Source organism: Lingula anatina, chromosome 8 (assembly GCF_051362555.1).
Source record: "Lingula anatina isolate TDL-2025a chromosome 8, LinAna3.0, whole genome shotgun sequence".
Classification (NCBI taxonomy): Eukaryota; Metazoa; Brachiopoda; class Lingulata; order Lingulida; family Lingulidae; genus Lingula; species Lingula anatina.
In genome coordinates, this window is record NC_141774.1 from 501,561 (window position 1) to 525,035 (window position 23,475).

Consider the following 23,475-nt stretch of genomic DNA (forward strand, 5'->3'; position numbering starts at 1 on the left):
CGGTGCATTTTCACGGGAGTAGCGGCCATAAGATACCGAAACTGAAAACTGTCTCTAATTCGGGGACCGTTAATGCGAGAGACCCATTCTTTTTTGCATTTCGTAGAGCATGTTAAGCCCAAAACTGGAGGTGGTCTCCGTTTTTTTGTATTCCATACGGTTTTCGAGCTACGCTGTGTCAAAAAGTACATATTGGTGGTGAAAGCAAAATGTGCAGTACGGTAATGGATAATAAATTTTAAACTCTGGAAAAATAAAACATAAGGCTTGGCAAAGCAGACAACTTGTGGTCAAAAATGACATTATTTCATCAAATTTGAACTTCTGGAACTTCAGAGCACCTCCCATTTCAAGAATTTCGACCAAAATGACCTTTTCTTTATTTTAATTAATTTTTTCTGTAGGAAATTTATGGCACATTAAGGTAACTCCAAAATTATAACATTTAGTCCCTTATATCTCCAAAACTGGCAGAGATAGGTCCATAGTTACTATTGAAGTTGAATAGGAAGTCATATACTGGCAATCTTACTGTGGCCTTGAAATTGACCTTTGACCTACTTTTCACCATGAACTGAACTTTGCAAATTTTGCTTCCCTTTTATCTCCAAAACTGGCAGAGATAGGTCCATAGTTACTATTGAAGTTGACTAGGAAGTCATATACTGGCAATCTAAATGTGACCTTGAAATTGACCTTTGACCTACTTTTCACCATGAACTGAACTTAGCAAATTTTGTCCCCTTTTATCTCCAAAACTAGGAGAGATATGTCCATAGTTACTATTGAACTTGAATAGGAGATCATATACTGGCAATCTAAATGTGACCTTAAAATTGACCTTTGACCTACTTATTATCATGAACTGAACTCTGCTAATTTCTTTCTTTTTTAACTCCAAACCTGGCAGAGATAGGTCCATAGTTACTATTGAACTTGAATAGGAAGTCACATACTGGCAATTTACTGTGACCTTGAAATTGACCTTTGACCTACCTTACGATGAACTTAAATTTGATTGTACCATTTTTAGTTATATATATTTTTTGCATATTTTGAAAATTCTTGTTGATTGCATTTTTACAGCTTGTCAAGCACAAGACTGGTGGCTGTGTCCCTTATTTTGTGTATGTGGGGGTCTATACGAATGCGCTTGCTCCAGCTGGTGGTACAATATTCGGAGGCGGTATCGCCTCTCTGATCCTCTAGTTATTATTATTATTATTATTATTATTATTATTATTATTATTATTATTATGTTTCAGGAAAGACCTGTACTACTACACAGAGAGAAGGTGGGAGGACTGGGTCTCAGTGTCAAAGGAGGCGCGGAGCACAACCTGCCCATACTGATATCAAGACTGTTCAAAAACCAAGCCGGTATGTTCAGTGGAAATAAGATAATTAGATAGATATATTGGTAAATAAATAGGTAAATAAGTGAAAAAGACTGGCACAAAGTATAAACTGACAATTTAATTAATTTCAAAGCAAAACAAAAAAGAAAGACCATTAAATTGCCTATTGTTTTTGTAATTTCAGCTGAGAGGACAGGGGAGCTGTTTGTAGGTGATGCCATCACTAAGGTAACCTGCACCATCACTATGGTAACATATTCCATCACTATGGTTACATATATCATTACTATGGTTACATATACCATCACTAAGGTAGCATTATATAACCAACATGGTTGATCATTTAAACCATCGCTAAGGTGCATGTAACATAAGATAAGCCACAAGATGGAGTATTTATACCAGAAAAGATACAGAGGCAATAAGTATTTGCCAGTTAAAATGCTAATATTATCTAATGTAAGTTTGGCTTAAGATGATTTTCCTTGCTCTACTTTTGCTCTCTAAAAATCAATAGTCTAAGTTAAATTACCAATTCCCCTGTAGAGGGTAAACTGTTGAATCCTCATGAGATATTATTCCCCTGTACTTACAGCTGGGTCTTCAACACTTGCTATTTGAAAATGTGCAAATGTAACAGGTCTATTATTCCATCACATACTCTCTTCACAATATTCAGTAAACTGTTTTTTTTTTTTTTTTTTTTTTTTGAAAAAGAGTAGTATATAACTTTACCCTATATTTTTGATTTTTTCTTTCAATGCAAATCTCTTTTATCTGTGTAAATACAAATTTTAAAACATGGTAAGTCTTTGAGATGTCAAATAATTTTGTTTAGATATAAGCCAGCTCAGTTATAAACATGTATTTTGATTTTGTTAGAAAAGTAGATGTTAGAAGAATTCAATGTGTATAAAATTTTTGCCAGGTCAACAACATCAATATTGAGCACTTCAACCATGACGAGGCAGTGCTGGCGCTGAAGAATGCGGGAGATGAAGTGCTGCTGACTGTCCGCCATTTTCACCCTGCGTCTCCCTTCCTGAACAAGAATGGAAACAATAGCAACCAGCAGGAAGAGGCAAGTCTCTCTCTCTCTCCCCCTCCCTCCTCTCTCTTTTTCTCTCACCCCCCCCCCTCCCCAACAAGAGGGACATTATATAAATGATTAATGTAAATTTCAAACATAATTGATAGGATTGCCTTCGTTTACAGATTACTTGTTTGACAAGTCTGCGAATTATGTACTTATCTTTACAAAAGTGAGACGCATCATACAGAGCAATGATAATGTTATTCTTTATAACTGGTTGCAGTGGCCAACAGTTATCCAATGAAATGATTTGTATCATATTCTGTTATAGAAGCTTCACCACCATTGGTCAACAGTGGTCTCCATACCTCTACAATGGACAACTGTTATCCAATGAAATGATTTGTATTATATTCTGTTATAGAAGCCTCACCACCATTGGTCCACAGTGGTGTCCATACCTCTACTCTATGCATATGTCACTAAGTACATCACAGGAACAGATAAAATGAGGTGAATACCAGCTTTCTTTATACCATATCAGTGATGTAAATCTACATTGTTTATTTCTACTGTAGCACATTAAAATACTAATAAGTTCAACAAAATTAACTTTTGTGCTATCAGGTAACTTTGTTTAAATATTGAGCTTATCAGTCATTGTCAATTTATTTGCCTGTTTGTCTTCATTTCTCTCTGTACTTGTCTATTTGTTTATCCATCTTTTTTTCTGTCTGCTGTCTGTCAGCTGTCTGTCTATCTTTACAAAAGAATACATTCATTTATTGCAGACCTAACTGCTACGAAGTGATCGCCATGGACGGCACCCTGTCAGGGACGCTGCAGTGCGAGGACGGGAAGAGTTTGGCGGAGTGGATAAGATGTATCACCAACAATATTGCTGTTCTCAACAACCAGGCTGTGAGTTCACTCTTTACTGTGGGCACTTGATGAGATCAGTTAGATTTCAATATAACAAACTGCTTTCCCCTGCGAAAATGTGTCTCATTTAACATGATGATGATGATATGTTGGCAAATCTGTAAATTAGCTTGAGCTAAAAGATGGCATGATATGTGCCTGTAACTCTACATTTAAACCTTTAACATCTACTTGGAATTTAAATGTTTCTTTGCAGGTGCTGGTGTCCAATAAGGTTCTTGTGCCAAATGAACATGTAAGTATACTGGTCATGGAGGTGCTGTATATGTATCATAGGGGACCATTCAGAATAGATAATCCAAGTACTAACTGATCTGACGACTAAATATGGTTGACCACACTTACTCCATGATGTTCTCCCCGCCTCCTTGCCGTTGCTGCAGGGACCTAGCAATTAAACTTGGAAGCCGAGATTTTATCTGTTAAATGGCACGTGTAGAGGTGGGGAGACCATCAGGAATCGGCTGCATTGCTTTTGAAGTGTGGTCAGCCATATTTAGTCGGCAGATCAGTAAGTGCTTGGATCATCTATCCTGAATGGCCCCATAGAGTAAACAAGGTGCTGGTATGTTATTAAAGAAGGGAACTGTAACAACACAGGTGATTATAACAATCAATAGAAGCAGTTCAATATTCAGTTTGTCAAATGCTGAATGATTTCTTGACTGTAAACTCTATATTTCAGATTCACACCATGTGTTGGAGCTGTGACTGTAAACTCTATATTTCAGATTCACACCATGTGTTGGAGCTGTGACTGTAAACTATATATTTCAGATTCACACCATGTGTTGGAGCTGTGACTGTAAACTCTATATTTCAGATTCACACCATGTGTTGGAGCTGTGACTGTAAACTCTATATTTCAGATTCACACCATGTGTTGGAGCTGTGACTGTAAACTCTATATTTCAGATTCACACCATGTGTTGGAGCTGTGACTGTAAACTCTATATTTCAGATTCACACCATGTGTTGGAGCTGTGACTGTAAACTCTATATTTCAGATTCACACCATGTGTTGGAGCTGTGACTGTAAACTCTATATTTCAGATTCACACCATGTGTTGGAGCTGTGACTGTAAACTGTATATTTCAGATTCACACCATGTGTTGGAGCTGTGACTGTAAACTCTATATTTCAGATTCACACCATGTGTTGGAGCTGTGACTGTAAACTCTATATTCCAGATTCACACCATGTGTTGGAGCTGTGACTGTAAACTCTATATTTCAGATTCACACCATGTGTTGGAGCTGTGAGCACCTGCAGTCCACGCGGCAGTGGCAGCACTGGCGACCCAAGTTTGTGGCGCTGAAAGGACAGGAGTTTTATGTGTTTGATGCTCCCCCAGTAAGTCTACTACATTTATGTGTGACAGGAGTTTTATGTGTTTGATGCTCCCCCAGTAAGTCTACTACCGTACATTTATGTGTGACAGGAGTTTTATGTGTTTGACATTCCCTAAGTAAATCTCTAAGTATGGCATTCATTTACATGTGTTTGTAGAAATTTACCATCAATTATTACTTGTGATATGTAAAGATATTGTATGTGGTTGAAATGTTGTGTGGAGAATGCAAGAGTCATTCTCTCCATTTTTTTCTATGTTTTTGTAAGTAAATATAATTTTTTTGCCTGCACAAATGAAAATGGACATTGCTCACAATTATCTCAACAGAAGGTATACAATCTTTTTTCCTTTATGTCAGTTTGATGAACTTATTACGAAAGTGAACATATACCAAATGTGTTGATAGTAAGAGTACAAAGTGCCGTCCCCAGTTTGATATATCACTCTGATGGTCATTGTTTTCAGGTTCAAACAAGAGACTGGGTAAGATGTGAGAGGATTTACAAGATTTATGAAACTATGTTCAGAATATTAAAAGTAAGTTACTTAAAAATTCTTTCTTTCAACATGTACATGTTGCACTGCATGTAAAACATATAGTTATCATACAAATATCTCAACTAATCTTATATAACTGTAAACCTGAATTTTAGAAATACTTGTGTGTATGATTCTATATGTATGTATGTTTTTACATCTTTTATACCTTTTATGAAAGAAAAAGATAAAAACATTCCCAGCCTATCTGACACCCTGTCACATTGTTAGCTTCCACATTGTCATCATTGCTGTGATTGGTCATTCCAGCACAAAGAGCTGATAGATGACCGTCAGTACTGTTTTGTGGTGCAGACGGCGCAGCACGGCGGACTGTACATGAGCATGGAGACACGAGAACAGCTGCTGCATCTGGAGAAAGCTTGGCACAGAGCCAACTATCTGGCTGTCAGACATGTTGGGGTAAATTAGACTCAGAGAGTCAGACGTTAATTTTAATTCTAGAACTCTGAGACAAATAACTAATTAAAACTTAACCATTTATTAATTAATGAATCATCACCAAAATCTAATCACTTTTTACTTGGTCCATTTCTGACCTAAAATTTCATCATAATCCAGCCATAACTTTGTGCATAATGTTGCCTAAAGACAAAAATTAGCATCATAACAAAAACAAAAATATAACCTCCTCAGCTTCAAACTTTTGTTTTTGATATGTCAAGCTTCAACTTTTTTCCCAGGCAGCAAATGAGGCTAAACATTAACATAATAATATTTAAGTACTATTAGACCGGGAGCCAGAGCGGGTTCAGGGGTTTTGAAAGACCCCCTCCCCCCCCCCCCCCCCCCCCCTCTTTTTTTTTTTTTTTTTTTGTCGGGAAAAGGTCCACGCTGGGTAAAATTTTTTCTCGGTACTCAAAGGTTTCATGGTAAAAGGTCCACTTTTTCAGAATCCCCCTTTTGAAATTGCAGGCTACAGGCCTGTAATAATAACCTTACCTGTACATGGATATGTGTATTTGTTCTTTTCAGAGTAAAACGTTTGGTTGTTCTTGGAGAGACAGAATCTGTGGACTGACTCTGGACCTTCAGGCTGGCTTCTCACTCTATGACAGTGAAACCAAGGTAAGGAGGGAGATTTGATTAAGGACTGGGGGAAGGGAGTTACTCTGCTGAACAAGATTTGTGACCAAAGTTTTGATCAACAGCTGTTAACATTCTCTATCAAAAACCTGAAGCCCTTTCTACGAATTGTAGTCCCTGCTTCATGCTTCTTCCTGACCCATACCAGCCCACTGCTAAACTACATCTATGAGTATGTTAAATGAAAAATAGTGTTATAAATTGCATATAAAATTAAGTATGTCTCGCACATCTTTAGAGATATATTAAATCCTTTTATCTTTTGCCTGTTCAGTAAATACAAATTCTCTCAACTCAAGGGGTGGTATAATCACATTGCAGTTATCTACTCTTTCAGATTTTCATGTGGAATTACAAATTCTCCCAACTGAAGGGATCGTCTGATGATGGGAAGACAAAACTCCGACTGAACTTCTTTGCAGAAGACAAACAGAATATTGAAACAAGGGTATGTGGTAAACACTCTTGTTATTTACTTTGGCCCTTTTCTCAGCATGTCGTATACACTTGGAGTTTTCTGTATCACATTATTTTGTGTATCACCTTGTTTTAACCTGGCTATTACATACAGGAGTCATCTCACAGAGCCCCATGCTTTAACATTTTATTAATACACTCTCATAATTTTCAATTTTCTTCTCCAGGAATTGGAGTGTACGGCACTGCAGACGCTGCTGTTGTCAATCCACGCCTTCCTGTCAGCCAAGTTGGCGTCTGTGGACCCTCAGTTTCTGAAAAATTTCTGAGACATCAACCTTCCTGTCTGCCAAGTTGGCGTCAGTAGACCCCCACTTTCTGAAAATTTTCTAAGACACTAATCTTCCTGTCAGCCAAGTTGGCATCTGTGGACCCCAAGTTTCTGAAGAATTTCTGCTGTGAGGACCCTGTCTCTAGAGTAAAGAGAAGAGGAAGGCAGGAGTGAGGTGTATTGTTGTTTATACAAGCCTTCCTACCTCCTCTGATGAATAATAAAAGTCTTACTTAAAGGCTATTTATTCACATCTCCCTATCAGCCATATTGATTCAAGTTAATAAAATATAATCACACTATAAATAGTTCCACCAAGTTATAATGAAGTTCTCATTAAGTGAAGTTTTTGCTAATAATATACTTGAGTTGCGTCATTCTCAAATGAGGAAAAGAGTTTTTGAGGGTCACTAAAACATGCCTAGATGAACCCCTACCATAGTTGAGGACATTTCATATGAGAAGGAGAGTTATTTAAAATATTTGAAATCTTTTGCATGTTTGAGTAGATGGCACATTATTGTCAACACAATGGTAGTGGAAGAATGATGTAATGCAGACCTGCCTGGCATTGTTGATATACAAGACAAACCTTGTTTAGGCAGAGAGCAGTATTATGTGTGAACTAGTCTATGCCACATCTATGCCATAGTCACCGGGTTTATAATATAAATTTTATGGCATAGATGAGAGCGGTATTTCTTTTTATTTACTTACATATTAAAAGAAAAAATGTTTTTACATCCCTGGGGAATCATAATATCAACTAGTCATCAACTAGTCAGCTGTATAAAGCAGTAATGGATTTTTTACCTATTCACTTTAACCAGATGTGTTGTTATGACATTGATCTAGTCAACAGTGGCAGGTGCATGTGGTAACTTCTACAGCATTTTTTTTTTTTTTCTTTTCTTTTTTTTTTTTTTTTCACTTGTAACTTTTTAGGTCTTAAATGCATACATTGTGTCTAAAAAGTCTGATTTCTTGAAATATTTGAGCAGTGAGCATGAAGTAAGTCCCTCTGGTTGATAGACTGGGCATCAGTTGACTTTACAATATTTATACACAGATATACATATTTATACATAGATGGTGACTTGTCTGTTTATCCACTGCCAAAGCAGTTTGTTTAACTGAGACACTTGTGAGCTTATGCATAGTATTTAAATTGATTTTTTATTTTATATATTAAGTAAATTTTCCTTTTCTTAGATAATATTATCAACTTAAAACTAAATCCATCTAGAAGTTTATATAGCAGGGAGAAGGCCAATAGTTAAAAATCTCTTCCATTGTTTTTGTGCCAAACTTGCCTGTCTCTTTATTAAATGTCTCTTCAATATATTTATTAGAAGTTTGTCCCATATCTTTATTTACATCTCTTTGTTAATTCTTATTCATTGGGATTGTTGGTCAACATTCACATACGTATTCTGTAGACTATTCCCAATAAGTGTTTACAATTTTATGATAGATATTACTATGTTCTTTCTCCTTAGTTCACAGGTTTCATTCATCAGTATTCATTCATTCTGTTCTTTTATATTTTTATACAACCAGTAAAGAGTGGTTTAACTTCATTTTATGTTGTTTGTGTCGCAGTGAAACTGTCACCTTCTGTATAATATTTTACAGCCATGATTGATTTTAAAATGTCACATCATCAGTGAATGTTACAAATGATATGGGTGTGTAACAACTTAGCTCCCCCATTTATTTTGTGAAGTTTCACTCGATTCTATTTATTGTGATATTCCACTTAGATGGCTTTGGAAAAACCGCCATTGCTCTAGTGATTGGTTTCCATTCCTCCATTCACTGTGGGAATGCAGTACGATTTTCAATACCCTTTGTTTTTGGTATCTCAGTGAAATTTTATTTACAGAAAAATAAAGGTTTTTAAAACTATTTTATCAGATGTCACAATGGAGTTCTCTTTTCCAACATCAAAGTTGGTTTATATAAAACTTAAAGTGAACCGAAATTTAGTACAAGCAAGTTTTGAAAGATTTAAGAAATGAATTTTGACTGCAAACATCTGCTGAAAGGTATTTCAATATACAAGAACTGGACTTTTTTCAAATAACTGATTCTATGACAGAAATAAGACATACTGCAGGTTTTTTTAACATAATAACTTTCTTTTATTTTACATATATTTTATTTGATAAACATATACCTCTTAATAAGAGCAAATCACCTCATTTGAAGATGTTATATGTGGATCAACATAGCCAGAGGATTACCAAGCAACTTCTAATATTTCAAATCACCAGAGATCAATGTAGTGTATTAACAATAAGACCTCTATCATCTCATCCATCTTTGAAAAATACTGATCTTCTAGTGAGAGTTGAACTCATTTGAAAATAAACATCATCAACAGGTTGCCCTGGAACATTGAGTGCAATCTTGACAATTTTACAGATTTATTTTAAATTATTTTACTTTTTACACATTTAAATGTGGCATTTGGGTTGTTTATTATTTTGATAGTTTTTGAATGACTTGATTACAACATTGGTAGCAGACCCTAAATTAAATTATAGCAGAAACATCACTTTGTCTGCCTTCTTTACATACTGCACAACCCACAATCCAAACAACGTTATGATCAGTGTTTGACAAACAAAGAGGGGTTGGTTTTACAAATATTCTTCAAAAACAACTACTGCCACTGGTTGGACATGCCCAAATTTGTTTCCGTGTGATAAATGCCCAAATTTGTTTCCAAACTTTTGAGGAAATAAAAGAAATTGTTACATTGTTCAAGATGCACCTCACTTCAAGTAACAACTTTTAATGTAAAACACTGAGAATGACACCTAATGGCAAGAAAGTCCCCCCATGATGGTCCCTATAGTACTCTGTGTTCCCTAGTATTGTTGATTATACAGCAAAATACAAAGATGTTAACTTAACAATTGTTATATTAAGTCTGACTCTCATAGATGAACCCAAGTAGTGCATGAATGACTTCAGAAGCTGAGGAGATAACATATTAATCCTGGATTCCAGAGCAACTGACACTCAAATGTACACATTATGACAACAAAGCCACACAATGTTTCATGTTCTAACAGCCACTGTTCCCCCTAAGCAGCCTGGGACTCACTGGCTTGTCTTAAATAAATGCTTCTTTTTGCACCTTCCTGCATAAAGCACCCTGACATTTTACAGAAATACTGTGATGATATTAAAACAATTAACAGGGTTTATGTTGCTAGGTTAAAAACACCAAGGAAACTTTTCTTCAAAGTAAACGAAAACATGCTTAAAACCTGGTTTTTAAAGCAAGCAGTACATGACTCTGTTAACAAAAAAGTTGTTTACTACTCATGGCACATGAGAGCTGTGCCAAATAAAGTGACATGGTCACTCGCTGAAAGCTGTTACATATATATATATATATATATATTATTTCAAACTAACAAAAACATTAAACAAATGTTTCAATGTATCAACTTAAAATAGTAACTGAAAATTCCAAAAGATGGCAGCAGCAGCAGTTGTTTCTGCGTGTCATATCCTTTTCTGTTGCCGTGACGATCCCTCTTCTTCCTTACGCCCCAGTTCTTTGGATCGTTCAGTTGCTGCTTCCACAGCAGCAATGAGAGAGGCGCGGAATCCCGACTTCTCGAGCGAGTGGACTGCTGCTATCGTGGTGCCCCCTGGTGAGCAGACTTCATCCTTCAGTTGACCTGGATGTTTGCCTGTATCCAGGACCATCTTAGCAGCACCCTGCACAGACATGAAATATCTGGTTATTCTGTTGTCTCTATCATGTCCTCTCATACTTTATCTGCTTTATACCATTAATATGTACTTTGTACTTCAATAATAAATAAATCAAAACAAAAAACTTGATGTTACAACAATCAATAGAAATTACAATCATAAAGAAGAAGAATAAAATGATAACATTTAACAATCCTCTCCCCCCCCCCCCCCACCAAAAAAATAATAAATAACAATAATGATAATAATAATAATGTTAAAAATATATGAAAAAAAAATTAAATTCTCACCATAAGTGTCTGAGCGGCAAGTTTTACAGCCAGGTCTCTGGGCAGGCCCATCTTGACCCCTCCATCGGCCATTGATTCTATTGCCATGTACCCCTGGTGGTAAAAATAGGAACTAATCATTCCACTGTTTAATATATAATAGACTGCATAAATGTTCTCTCTATGAAAAAAAGTTTAGAGACAACTCTATTTAATTTTCAGACAAGTAGGCGGATGATTTATTTGTTTTGGAAAAGGAAGTTACCAAGCAGAGTCAGTCCATGAGTTCATAAGTCAAAATGTTAAGATACAGTTAAAAAAGTTCAGCAAAAAAAAATAAAATAAAAATAAAAATATTTTTAAAAAATGATAAACAAAAATAAAACATTCTGGAGTTTTAGAACATCACTATAACTATTTGAAGAAAGAATCATTGAAACCAATAGCTTCAAACTTACATATGCAGGTCCACTGCCGCTCAAACCAGTCACTGCGTCCATCATTTGTTCGGACGTCTCGGCACAAATGCCTATACTGGACAGTAGAGTGGCCACGACATCACTGTCGTTGTCCAGCGCATGTTTACCTGGTGCAAACACGGAGGCACCTGTCTGGATCAGCGCTGGCGTGTTCGGCATCACGCGAATCACGCGCGTCTTGGGCGGCAAGTACTGAAAGTTATCAAAAATTTAAATACTTGAAAAACCAAACTATTTACATCAAACAAAATTACAAATAGAAATATGCATATACACAAATCAAAACACATTTTAACCAGTCACTGCAAATAAACTGTCCTCTGCAGCCGTGACTCACCTTCTGCCTGGCCCAGCCGGTCATCTTGGAGGCCAATGGCACCCTCATGACAGCAGAAACGAGAACACTTTAGGGAACTGGTGGGATTCATGGTTGGGGGGTGGGTGGACTGGTGGGGTAGGGGGGGTGGGGGGTTAACACTCCATGGCTGACTTTACAGCAATACAAATATACAGGTAGAAAATGAACACTGGGGGCAATTACATGCCCTGGAGACTCCAAACACTATGCTGAAGTTAGCGTAGACTAGTGTACAGTTGGCCTGCTGACGCTACACTATGCAGTGGGAGGAAATGCATTGCTTTATATACCTGGAGGGTCCTTGCTGGTACTGGGGAGAGGCCGAGGGAATACACAAATCTAGCAATCTAAATACACTTCACCTTATAAATCATTCAACAATCAGACAGATGCCACATTTTTATTGAAGTGCAGCTAAATTGGATAATTTAAGTTAAAGTAACCTCTCAATAATTTAATTTTTACAAACCAACTTTCTCTAATCCACTACCTCCCTGATAAAACTCAGCGCCTGCCACCAGGAGGCAGCTGCAGTACAAATACCAATTGTACTATGAAAATGGATATTGCATCAGCCACGGCAGCTGCTACTTAAACCAGGGCTTAACTGCGACCCAGCACGGAAAAAGGGGGGGCATTAAGGTCATTAAGGGGAAGTTGCTATCTTAAATGAGTTCAACTCTATGGTAATGAGAGACAGAGACATCAAAACAAGCTCCTAGCTGCAGGCAGAGCAAACTATTGGATTTACAGCTATCACACACAATTCTGATTAGCATTTTCTTTTTCCAAATATTTTGATTTCTGCTTTCCATTGTAAAGCGGGGTGACTTTACCTTTAACATTTCACAGTTTTCCCAAAAATTCAGAGTCTACCAAGTTTATCTGATTATTTTTTTCCTCAAAAGCAACTTGATTTGTTTTTAACTTCTTACAGCTGAATTTAGATGAAATGCAGAAAAAGTCAAGCATCCTAAGACGCAGACTATTATTCTATAATGGCAAGAAAGAAGGTGTGGCTTTGGTGTCAAGAATGCCCTAAGCTACCTTCTTATTCAATGACTAAACAGCTACATAATTAATTCCACTAAGACACCTCTATAATCCAGGACCTGCCACTGATAACATAAATATTTTCCCTGTAGTTTTATCACAGTTTCATGTCCCCTTGACTACAGACAGGGGAACTGTAGAGAGACAACATTTAACACCATACTAAAAACATTTTATTTTTCACTGTCTTTAAGATCCATTCTCTTTTTGAAAGCAGCCAGTATTTTCACCCCAGTTTTATGTCACTTCCCTCTGAAGTAATGATGTCAAAAACACCTAGGGTCTGCAGCTAATAATAATAATACACAGGATTGTACATCTCTTTCATTCCAGTAAACAGCAAATTAAGTTTCATGAACAGCTGAAGACTTGGGTTCACCTTAGGCCAACTATAACAAGTGATCCAAGCTATAATAAATGACCATCAAGCATACTGCAAACCAAAACAGCATTACAGTGTGGGACATTAAAGAAGTATATTTCTTCAACACTTAACTGCATCTGGTTGGCCTTAATAATCCACGAAAACAAGGACTGTTTTAACTAAATTGAAACAGAGCCTATCAAATAAAAGACTTACTGTCAAAACAAGTTTGCTGCTTTGAAATGTGTCTGTGCATGAAAAAGGGAGGATACGTGGGTCAACAAGGTCTAAAATGGACCCCGAATCATAAACTGTCACACAATCTAGGATGATAACAAGATATCCACTACATAAAATACAAAAATAATACAGTAACTTTGTTGTAACTAATAGCTAGGGAACTAACAAACTAATGTCTGTCAAAATATGGTCACCATGTCAACCTCTGATAACAAATCACTATTCATAATTGAGTTTTTGGGTACTGAGACAGATTTGATCAAACCTGTGTGCATACATCTCAGGCTCAGTCCACATCACCCCCTCCCTCCACCCCCTCTATCCCCCCCCCCCCCCCCCCCCCAACAACCCATTCCCAGCCATGCAGGACAGGGCTTATGTTATTTCTATGACCACTGTCATTTGGACATTTGGGAAAATAAGGTTCACTACTCCCACATGCTAATGCAGCATCCATGGCAGACAGACCCCTGAACAAGTTCATCTGCCAAATTTATGCAGTTCACCTGACTTAAGTATGATATGCAGTAAATAAGTCAAGCACCAAATGGCTGATATATTTGATTTTAATTATGTGCATATCATATAGGTCTCATTCACAAGTTCATCTCCCAAATGAGAACAATTCAACAAAAGTATGATATAACCAAGTCCAACATGAAACACCTAACTGATTTGATATAAATTGTGTATATATCACATCCTCAGTCCATGTCACCCCACCCCTTCCCCATAATGCACAAAATACTGTTGGAAATACCTGCTGAGCTGCTGTTGTCACCTGATCTCTCTCTCTCTCTCTCTTTCTCTCTCCTGGCCTCATTACAAACGCATATGATATTTACTTTCCTGTTTTAAATTTTGTAATCAATAACAATAGGGCTGTATTTAGAACAGCAGACTCACCAGTCCGAGGGCCAAATATGGCAACCGACTGAAAAGCTTCCCATCTAATCCAGTAATAGACACTAAATAGATATCCCTTGGGGAAGTATTCAAGTGGGTTGGCCATATTTGACCCTTGGACTAATTCGTCCACTGTTCTTAAAACAGTTTAAAAACTTGAAAGCTGGCAAGATTTTAGAAGTAAAGAAAAGACTTACATTTTCAATGGTGTCCAGTGTCACCCCTGCTGCTATGGAAACAAACAAGTTCCTGCGTGAGACGAGATGGGAGACTTCCTTCAGTATTGGGGTTACGATGTGGGGCTTGACGGCAATGACAATGAGATCACAGTTCTGGACCACTTCCTTGTTGTTCTTGGTTGTCTTCACACCCAGCTCCTAGCAACAATGAGGATATATATAAATACACAGACAGACAGACAGACAGACAGAGAGACAGACAGAGAGAGAGAGAGAGAGAGAGAGAGAGAGAGAGAGAGAGAGAGAGAGAGAGAGAGAGAGAGAGACCATTCCCAGACCCTATCATACTAACTGTGGATTGACCTACCTCCGAGGGAATTGTCTCTAAATTGCAATCAACTTTTTGTGGCTTAGATGTCTGTCATGCCTGCTAGGGGCTAATTAAGTACTGTTCAGCAACTATTAAAAGTTACTGATTGGTAAATAAGAACCAATCTCTCTCCCTCTCTCTCTCTCTCTGGGTTCCCATACCTAGATCGATCTAACGGGATTGATCCATCTCTGAAACTCTGAGCAGTTTCTCACTTTTAACTCAAGTGTCTTTGATTTTTGGCACACCTACTGAACATTTGTAGTTTAACAGATTTTCATATTTTCTTAATTCAACCATCACACTGCTTACCCCAATATAGTTTAACATGTTGGAATCTAAGTCACTGGCAATGACACTACTGGACTTGATCAAACCTGAAAGTTAAAATAAAGAAAATATTTCCAGTTGTAATATATATATATATATAAATATATAAACAACAGCAGGATACAAGAACAGCAGAGAAATTAGTAAAATCAGAGTGTATGGTGCCTTGTGACATTTTTTTCCCCCAAAAAAATTTCATTTGCTGCATTTTTGTGGAAAAATGAATATATACATGGTAGACACTGAACAAATACAGACTTATCATAATATAACATATGGCATAAATAGTAAACTGTTAACAACACACAGTTCAACCTCTGAACAAATAAACAGACAAACTAAACACGAGGCAGTAATGTCTCCTTTGATGATAACAGGTACCATAATGAGGGGGACAGGTGTAATCTCAGGTAAACTGGGGCCGTAGTGGTGCCTGGAGTGTAAAGTCCAAACTGTCTATAAACACTGTCAACACTGATAGTACTGATCAATACAGGTGAGGAAAGTGACATGTCCCCTGTTCAGGTGTGAAAATTACCTTTATGTCTTTAACTGAGGGGTAGGGGTGTCTGTAATACAGGTAGAATAGTGGGAGAATACATGTGCATCATGTGTAGTTTAGATTATTCTCATGCACAGTTTTTAGTATTTTATTTACATCCTCTGCAAAGTTTTAGCAAACGTATATTATAAAAGCACTAAGGAAACTTGTAATTTTATCCACCTGACTGCCATGTCAATTTTATTTGAGGAGATATGTGTATACATTTAAAGATCTACTTTAGATTGATCTCATTCTTTAGAAAAATACGCAGTTTTTAGTATTTTATTTAAATCCTCTGCAAACTTTTAGCATACGTACTATAAAAGCACTAAGGAAACTTGTAATTTTACCCACCTGACTGCCATGTCCATTTTATTTGGGAAAATATATGTGTATACATTTAAGCATTTACACATATTAATCTACACTCTACCAGGGTGAGTGATAGATTTTTTACAGATATTCACAGATATGTCTCTAGCTTTCATTTTCAGCTAAACCCACCCTGTTGAGGAATCCCATGTGGGAGCAATTATCTCTGCCCCCGCGACAAAGGTTTTGTACTTGCTCTGCATGAGCTTCGCTTCACAACCATGTGATAACTGCTCGTTACGCAACCAGTCTAAGGCTTTTTTATCTGTCATAGAAGAGCAAGTGATTGAAGTCAGAGTAATTAACTGTCTTGATTGCTGTCAAGCAGACTTAGACTGGACCTGCTAAGTGGCAGTGCCTTGCAAACGATTATCAGCCATGTAATCAGCCTTAAGATTCCTCAACAGGGTGAGTTCAGCTGTAAATGGCTATCTATCTAGCTAGAGACATATCTGTGAATATCTGTAAAAAAATCTATCACGCGCCCTGGTAGAGGGTAATATTAATCATGGAGAACCAGCTGCAGTTTAATGACATTACCAAGTTTATTTTACGGCAGAGAGCTATAGACTGCATTCCCACATATTTAGATCGTTCCATCTGGATCGACCTAACTCCCTGGGGGTTCAAGCAAAATTGCTGTCGGTCGAGTGCCCATGGCAGTTAATTACCCCCTTACAGCATTCAGTAGGCAGCACAGCCTTTTAAGCCGGCTAAGCTGACAGTCATCTAGTGAGACTCCCCACGGGTATAGATCGATCTAATGCAGTCATAGACTGGTATACTGGATACATTAGTGTACTTTTACTAGTACATTTTATTTAGAAAATCGCAATTCTAAAAAAACCTACCCGACTTAAAATACGGTGATGATAAAAAAATTGAAGGACAAAAATCACCAAAAGAACGGGATGTAAATAACCTTCTTATCATTTAACTTAAAACTGAACTGAACCTATCTAAAACCACAAATAAAAACAGCTCTTTAAGCAAGCCCAGCCCAGAGGCCCAATCTCTACGGTTCACTGCTCACGTACCTGTGTTAATAAACCCCCTGCACAGAGCTTGAGCCATCCGCCCCGCGCCTATAAACCCCACCGACATCTCCTCCAGCTTCTTAGGGACTTCCTCCCTCTCGTCTGAGGCCATCTGATAGGAACAGGAGACGCTAACACACTTTAATGTTTGTGCTTGATGCAATCGACAACCACGTGACGTCTCATTTGGGCGAGAACTAGGTCACATATACAGATATGTGGCATGTGTGAGTTTTAGTTTTATATATGATATTTTAAATCATTTTTGTGGTAAATGTGCCTTCTATTAACTGATGTTCACTACTTTGTTTTGTTTTGATATATTCATATCTATACTTTATGTAAATATGATATTTACGAAAGAGATTAGAGTAAATTATTTTTGGCAATCTTATTTTTAAAAAAAGCAGCATGTCCTGTACTTTGATCATTGTACCCCAGACTGACCTGTTGACGTGATCTACATCATTTAACAGGAGGTGACAGAGAGAGAAAGAGAACGGAATGATGTGTGAGTTGACTTAATTGCTAATAGTATATTTCTTTTCTTATTAAACTTGAACGGCTACCACGGAAATGACAAGGTGGGTGGATGTTTAAATATGAAAACGAAAGCAGATCAGTTCAGTACAGGTAGTTCACCCAAACCCAATATAGAGGTGCAAACGATGTCACAGACATGTTCCTAAAAATATGTAGTGCACAGATTACAAACTGTGTTTGATTATTTTAGGGTCCCACATAAAGAAGTTTGTATTAAAGTTTCACTTTCCTGGAACCACGAATAATAATTTAAAAAAATTCATCCCAGACAGCCTCAGTGATCTGGGCCACGTCTGGCCCAGATCTGGCAACGTCTGGCAATGTCTGGCAAAAGGTATGGCCCACGTATGGCTTGCCACATGTGGGCCAGATGTGGCAATGTTTGGGCCAGATCTGGCCCAGACATTGCCGCATCTGGCCCAGTCTACATTTGCTCATGTGGCCAGATGTCGGCCCAGATCTGGCAATATCTGGCAAAGGTATCCCAGACAGCCTCAGTAATCTGGCCCACGTCTGGCCCAGATCTGGCAACGTCTGGCAATATCTGGGCCAGATTTTGCCAGACACTTGCCAGATCTGGGCCAAGTCTGGCAAAGTCTGGCATTTATGCCACATTTTGCCAGACACTTGCCAGATCTGGGCCAAGTCTGGCAAAGTCTGGCATTTATGCCACATTTTGCCAGATGCTGCCCAGACTTGGGCCAGATATGGTACTTTCATTTTCAATTTTTATTTTCTATTTATTTATTTTTTATTGACCAGTGAGCTGAATGCATTGAACTGACGTCATTTGATAAATTTTGATTTAATTTTTCTCAAAGTCCCCTCATAAGTGTGCTATTTGTTTAATTTGACTTGGCATTTGAATGAATTCACTGTTCTAAAACTTTTTTGAACTACTCGTTCCGCTGTTGTAAGATTCCGCTTTTTATGCTAAGCCGGTCAAGGACCCGGATGTAGCGTTTCTTAGAGTTATGGAACAGATCAGAAGTTTATTGACAATCGCCCTACATCCGGGCATGATCAAATACAAATACAAGAAGTAATCCGCAGAGTGATTACCATATACAGTTTGATATACATTATATAATGTCTATACTAAAGCAGGGAAAGTACATGTACTACTCAATAAAGATCAATATAGGGATAATTAAAAAAAAAAAAAACTGATTCAACTAGAATAGGCTACACTAAACCTTATATTAAACTAACTATTATTTAGGGGGATATGAAAACTGCATCGTCAGTTAATCTAGGTTTTATTCAGCATGGATGCAATTTTCATATCCCTAGCTTTAAAACAATCATAAAGAAAATTAGTTGTGCATTTTGCAATATCAAAATCATTACATTGCAGTACGGTAATAAAAAGGTCACTGATGGACTCAGGGGCTGCACTGCCCAGTATATCTTTAACCTGGTTAAGGAATATGGCTCTTAGTGGAGCATAAGAGGGCCATATCATCATAAAATGGAACTCATCTTCAACTGACCCCATGTTGCACACCGTGCATAGCCTTTTCTCTATGGGATTCATGTGTCTCCCCTTTTCAATTGCCAAATTGTGGGCACTTATCCTGAATTTGCAAAGGAATGTAGATTTGGGTTTGTGGATTTACTGTTGTAGTGATCCGTTAATTAGAACTGAGTCTTCTAAATTTGCATACATCAGATATGTATATATTTGTACGTTTTAATTATTCAAATATACTTAGACATGACATGTTGCATGGCAGTTTAAGAGAAGTTAATTTAAAATGCAAATCAAGATTTAATTTAAATGTATCTACAATTAAGTTAATGTACATAGGCATGGCATGTTTCATGACAGTTATGAAAACTAATTTGAAATGCAAATTAAGATAGAGTATAAAGGCAGTGACTGAGCACGGAGGACTTACAGACTGAGAGAGAGAGAGATAGTTATAGATACGGTAGAAGAGACCTGAGTCTTCAGGCACTTGAATAAACCATGTAACAGAAAACAATTCTTGCCTGTCTCAGTTGTCTTATTGGTGAAAATGTAACTCTTAGAACAAGTGTATAACCACCGACTGGTTATTACAAATGGCGAGCTCGCCAGGACTATATGTGTAGTGATCCGTTAATTAGAACTGAGTCTTCTAAATTTGCATACATCAGATATGTATATATTTGTACGTTTTAATTATTCAAATATACTTAGACATGACATGTTGCATGGCAGTTTAAGAGAAGTTAATTTAAAATGCAAATCAAGATTTAATTTAAATGTATCTACAATTAAGTTAATGTACATAGGCATGGCATGTTTCATGACAGTTATGAAAACTAATTTGAAATGCAAATTAAGATAGAGTATAAAGGCAGTGACTGAGCACGGAGGACTTACAGACTGAGAGAGAGAGAGATAGTTATAGATACGGTAGAAGAGACCTGAGTCTTCAGGCACTTGAATAAACCATGTAACAGAAAACAATTCTTGCCTGTCTCAGTTGTCTTATTGGTGAAAATGTAACTCTTAGAACAAGTGTATAACCACCGACTGGTTATTACAAATGGCGAGCTCCCAGGTTTCACCTTAAGCAGCTGAGACAGAAAGGCAGTTTATAGTCAGGATGCTGTATGAAGACGAGGACCAGTATGAAGACCCAGACATCTACAGCAGGCTGTTAGATTGTCTGGGTGGAATCAGTAGTGTTCTGAAGACGCAGGAAACTAGCAAAGAAGATGCACTTTTATTGTCAAATTCCCTTGCAAATCTGTGGGAAGTTATGAAAAATGAAACAACAGAGTTTGACAACAGAAACGAACTATCTTTCGAAGCAATAATACGTAGCATTCAGATGGAAGCGGGGCAGAGAAGCAAAATGGATGATGACAGCTGTGGTGAAGATACCGTAACATGTAAAGAAGTTGGAGAGAGGATCCAGAGCAATGAGATTGTGATCAGCGGTGTTGCTAACAAATCTCCAAAAGATGAATTCCCTGGTGCCGAGATGTTGCAGCTCCCCGATGGAGGCAACAATAATGTGGTCAGTGACGTTGCTGACGAAGCAAAATCTCCCGAATATGAGATTTTGAAACCCTTTATGACCAGTGGTGATTCTGATGTATTAAATTCCCCTGATGCAGAAATGTTGCTGTTCCCTGGTGAAGAGAGGTTGTCGCCCAGTGATGCCGAACTGTTGAAGTCTACTGATGATAAGATGAAGTTTCCCTGTGAGAAGATGATGAAAACCCCTGATGTCGAAATGCTGCGTGTTGAAGAAATGGCCACCAATAAGACCAAACTGATCGAAAATGAGTGTTACCAGGAAGACAACGAAGAAAATGACGAACAAGCAAAGGAAAAGATTGAGCAAAAGAGATACTATGAGGACAATGACGGAAATGATGAACAAGTAATGGAAAAGGAAAAACTGCATGTTGGAGAAACGGACAATGATAAGGCCAAGCTGTTTGAAAATGTGTGTTACCATGAGGACAATGAAGAAAATGACGAACAAGTGAAGGAAGAGAATGATCTGCGTACTGAGGAAAGGGACAATGATATGGTGAATTTGAATATACCTGCTTATTACAAGGATAAAGACAGAAATGAAAAACAAGGGAAGAAAACGAATGACTTGTTTGATGTTTTAGAAAGAACTGAAAAACCTCACTTGAAAGGTATAGAGAAATGGAGGTACCCACCTCATTGCAAAATAAGGCATTTTTCTAATAAGTAAGTTGTCCATGAGTAATTTTTAATAATTATTTTTTCTTTTATTCAATGTATAAAAAAATGGAGGTATCAACTTCACTGGATTTTTTTCAATAAGGCTACTAAATTGTCCTAAGATTGATTTTCATGAAATTTTCTGTTAATTTTTATATGTGGCACTTTCCTTTATTTGCATCCAATTTTTTTAAAATGCATGCACCAGTTTTTATGTTGTGAAATGTGTACTATCTATTGACTGATTTAAGTAAAAGATGTAAGGCAGTAAGATTTTTATTTTTAAATATGTGTGTATGTCTATGCAAAGCTTAAGTATGTATAAAAGTCCTTAAATGCTTATGTGAAGCTATAGTTGTTTTATTATTGTTTAAATTGTTAAAAATTGGTTAAATTTGATTAGAAGGTGTTCATGTACTTTGTATTATAGCTTAACATTCTATTAATTACAGTGTATAAACAGGTGTCAGTGAAATAGGTTTTTTTAAAAAAATTAAGTTTCTTAATTTTTTTTCGGTAAAAAAGGGAGATATATGTGTAGTGATCCGTTAATTAGAACTGAGTCTTCTAAATTTGCATACATCAGATATGTATATATTTGTACGTTTTAATTATTCAAATATACTTAGACATGACATGTTGCATGGCAGTTTAAGAGAAGTTAATTTAAAATGCAAATCAAGATTTAATTTAAATGTATCTACAATTAAGTTAATGTACATAGGCATGGCATGTTTCATGACAGTTATGAAAACTAATTTGAAATGCAAATTAAGATAGAGTATAAAGGCAGTGACTGAGCACGGAGGACTTACAGACTGAGAGAGAGAGAGATAGTTATAGATACGGTAGAAGAGACCTGAGTCTTCAGGCACTTGAATAAACCATGTAACAGAAAACAATTCTTGCCTGTCTCAGTTGTCTTATTGGTGAAAATGTAACTCTTAGAACAAGTGTATAACCACCGACTGGTTATTACACTGTGTGTATATTTCTCTTTTAAAATCTTTTTTGAAGGTACTGTAGGTACGTAATTTTTACCCTCCGTGTTCAGGGATGCTAGGTGAGCTTTAAAGGCCGAACTATAAGAGATTTGGATAAGCGGTTTTATTATGGAAGAGAGTGCGGTCATGGATATTTTAAAAGGGTCCTCCCAAATGTCAGGGCGTCCAATGAGCGCCAGTGTATTTTTAATGCCAGTTGACCAGGTTGAGGTGTTAAGTCTGTTTAAATTTTCATTTTCGTGAAGTGCATGAGTAACTAAGGAGGTGGTGTCATGGTGCTTTTTATATTGGAGGCTGTGCCAGTATTTGAGGGCCAGTGTGTAGGCAGTGGTCAGTATTGGGAAGCTGCCCAGTTCTCCGCGGACAGCATGTGAGGGAGATTTTCGGTTAACACCTAGGATAGTTTTGCAGGCCTTGAGATGTAAGGTTTCAATGGAAAGTTTGTCACAAATTAGGAAGTAGCTGTCTTTACTTGAGTTTTTGACAAAGTATGGTGCCCAAACTTCAGAGCCATAGGTAAGAATGGGAGCTATGAGTGAGTCAAAAAGTTTCATGGAAATGGATATGAAAAAAGCACAAGCATATCAAACTGATACAATTCGTTGAGTGATTTGCTTCGTGATGTGATTTATTTCGAAGGCATCAACACTGGCGACGAGGATTAACACTAGTGCAAAACTGTGAGCCAACTTTCTTTGAAAAAATGGAGGAAAAATGTGAAATTATGGAATTCGAACCATACAGAAGTCCGGAGACATTAGGGTCACGCTCGCCGCGATGGCTAGACAGTTTTAACCTCTTCGCTGACGGAAAAGATTGATCTTTTCAAATCCAACGGATGGCATGAATAATGAACAAAGATAGAAAATTAAAAATACATGACAGAGGAGACGCGCGCTTATGTTGTAT

General features: G+C 37.2%; 3 protein-coding genes across 4 annotated transcripts in view; 2 read left to right on the plus strand and 1 right to left on the minus strand.

The window, feature by feature from the left end:
- Positions 1 to 8,993, plus strand: part of LOC106177711 (gamma-2-syntrophin) — a 47,625-nt gene extending 38,632 nt beyond the window's left edge. For both annotated transcript variants that reach the window (XM_087019113.1, XM_087019112.1), the window contains exons 3-14: positions 1,266 to 1,380; positions 1,543 to 1,586; positions 2,287 to 2,439; positions 2,816 to 2,904; positions 3,183 to 3,312; positions 3,530 to 3,568; positions 4,571 to 4,687; positions 5,154 to 5,225; positions 5,496 to 5,648; positions 6,222 to 6,314; positions 6,670 to 6,780; positions 6,977 to 8,993. In XM_087019113.1, the coding sequence (XP_086875239.1) occupies positions 1,266 to 1,380; positions 1,543 to 1,586; positions 2,287 to 2,439; positions 2,816 to 2,904; positions 3,183 to 3,312; positions 3,530 to 3,568; positions 4,571 to 4,687; positions 5,154 to 5,225; positions 5,496 to 5,648; positions 6,222 to 6,314; positions 6,670 to 6,780; positions 6,977 to 7,078 (1,218 nt within the window). In that variant the 3' untranslated portion in view covers positions 7,079 to 8,993. The remainder of the gene's footprint in view (positions 1 to 1,265; positions 1,381 to 1,542; positions 1,587 to 2,286; positions 2,440 to 2,815; positions 2,905 to 3,182; positions 3,313 to 3,529; positions 3,569 to 4,570; positions 4,688 to 5,153; positions 5,226 to 5,495; positions 5,649 to 6,221; positions 6,315 to 6,669; positions 6,781 to 6,976) is intronic.
- A 207-nt stretch (positions 8,994 to 9,200) lies between these two features.
- LOC106177708 (pyrroline-5-carboxylate reductase 2) lies at positions 9,201 to 17,520 on the minus strand. Its single transcript, XM_013560565.2, has 6 exons — positions 17,320 to 17,520; positions 15,349 to 15,413; positions 14,685 to 14,864; positions 11,546 to 11,758; positions 11,109 to 11,201; positions 9,201 to 10,821 (listed from the first exon to the last, which is right to left on the minus strand). Exons 1-6 carry the CDS (start codon positions 17,429 to 17,431, stop codon positions 10,603 to 10,605), a joined length of 882 nt encoding a protein of 293 aa, XP_013416019.1. The 5' UTR covers positions 17,432 to 17,520; the 3' UTR covers positions 9,201 to 10,602.
- Positions 17,521 to 17,682: 162 nt separating this feature from the next.
- Positions 17,683 to 23,475, plus strand: part of LOC106177707 (uncharacterized) — a 61,832-nt gene continuing 56,039 nt past the window's right edge. The window contains exon 1 of the mRNA XM_087019107.1: positions 17,683 to 17,830. The gene's annotated coding sequence lies outside the window, so the exon portion shown is untranslated. The remainder of the gene's footprint in view (positions 17,831 to 23,475) is intronic.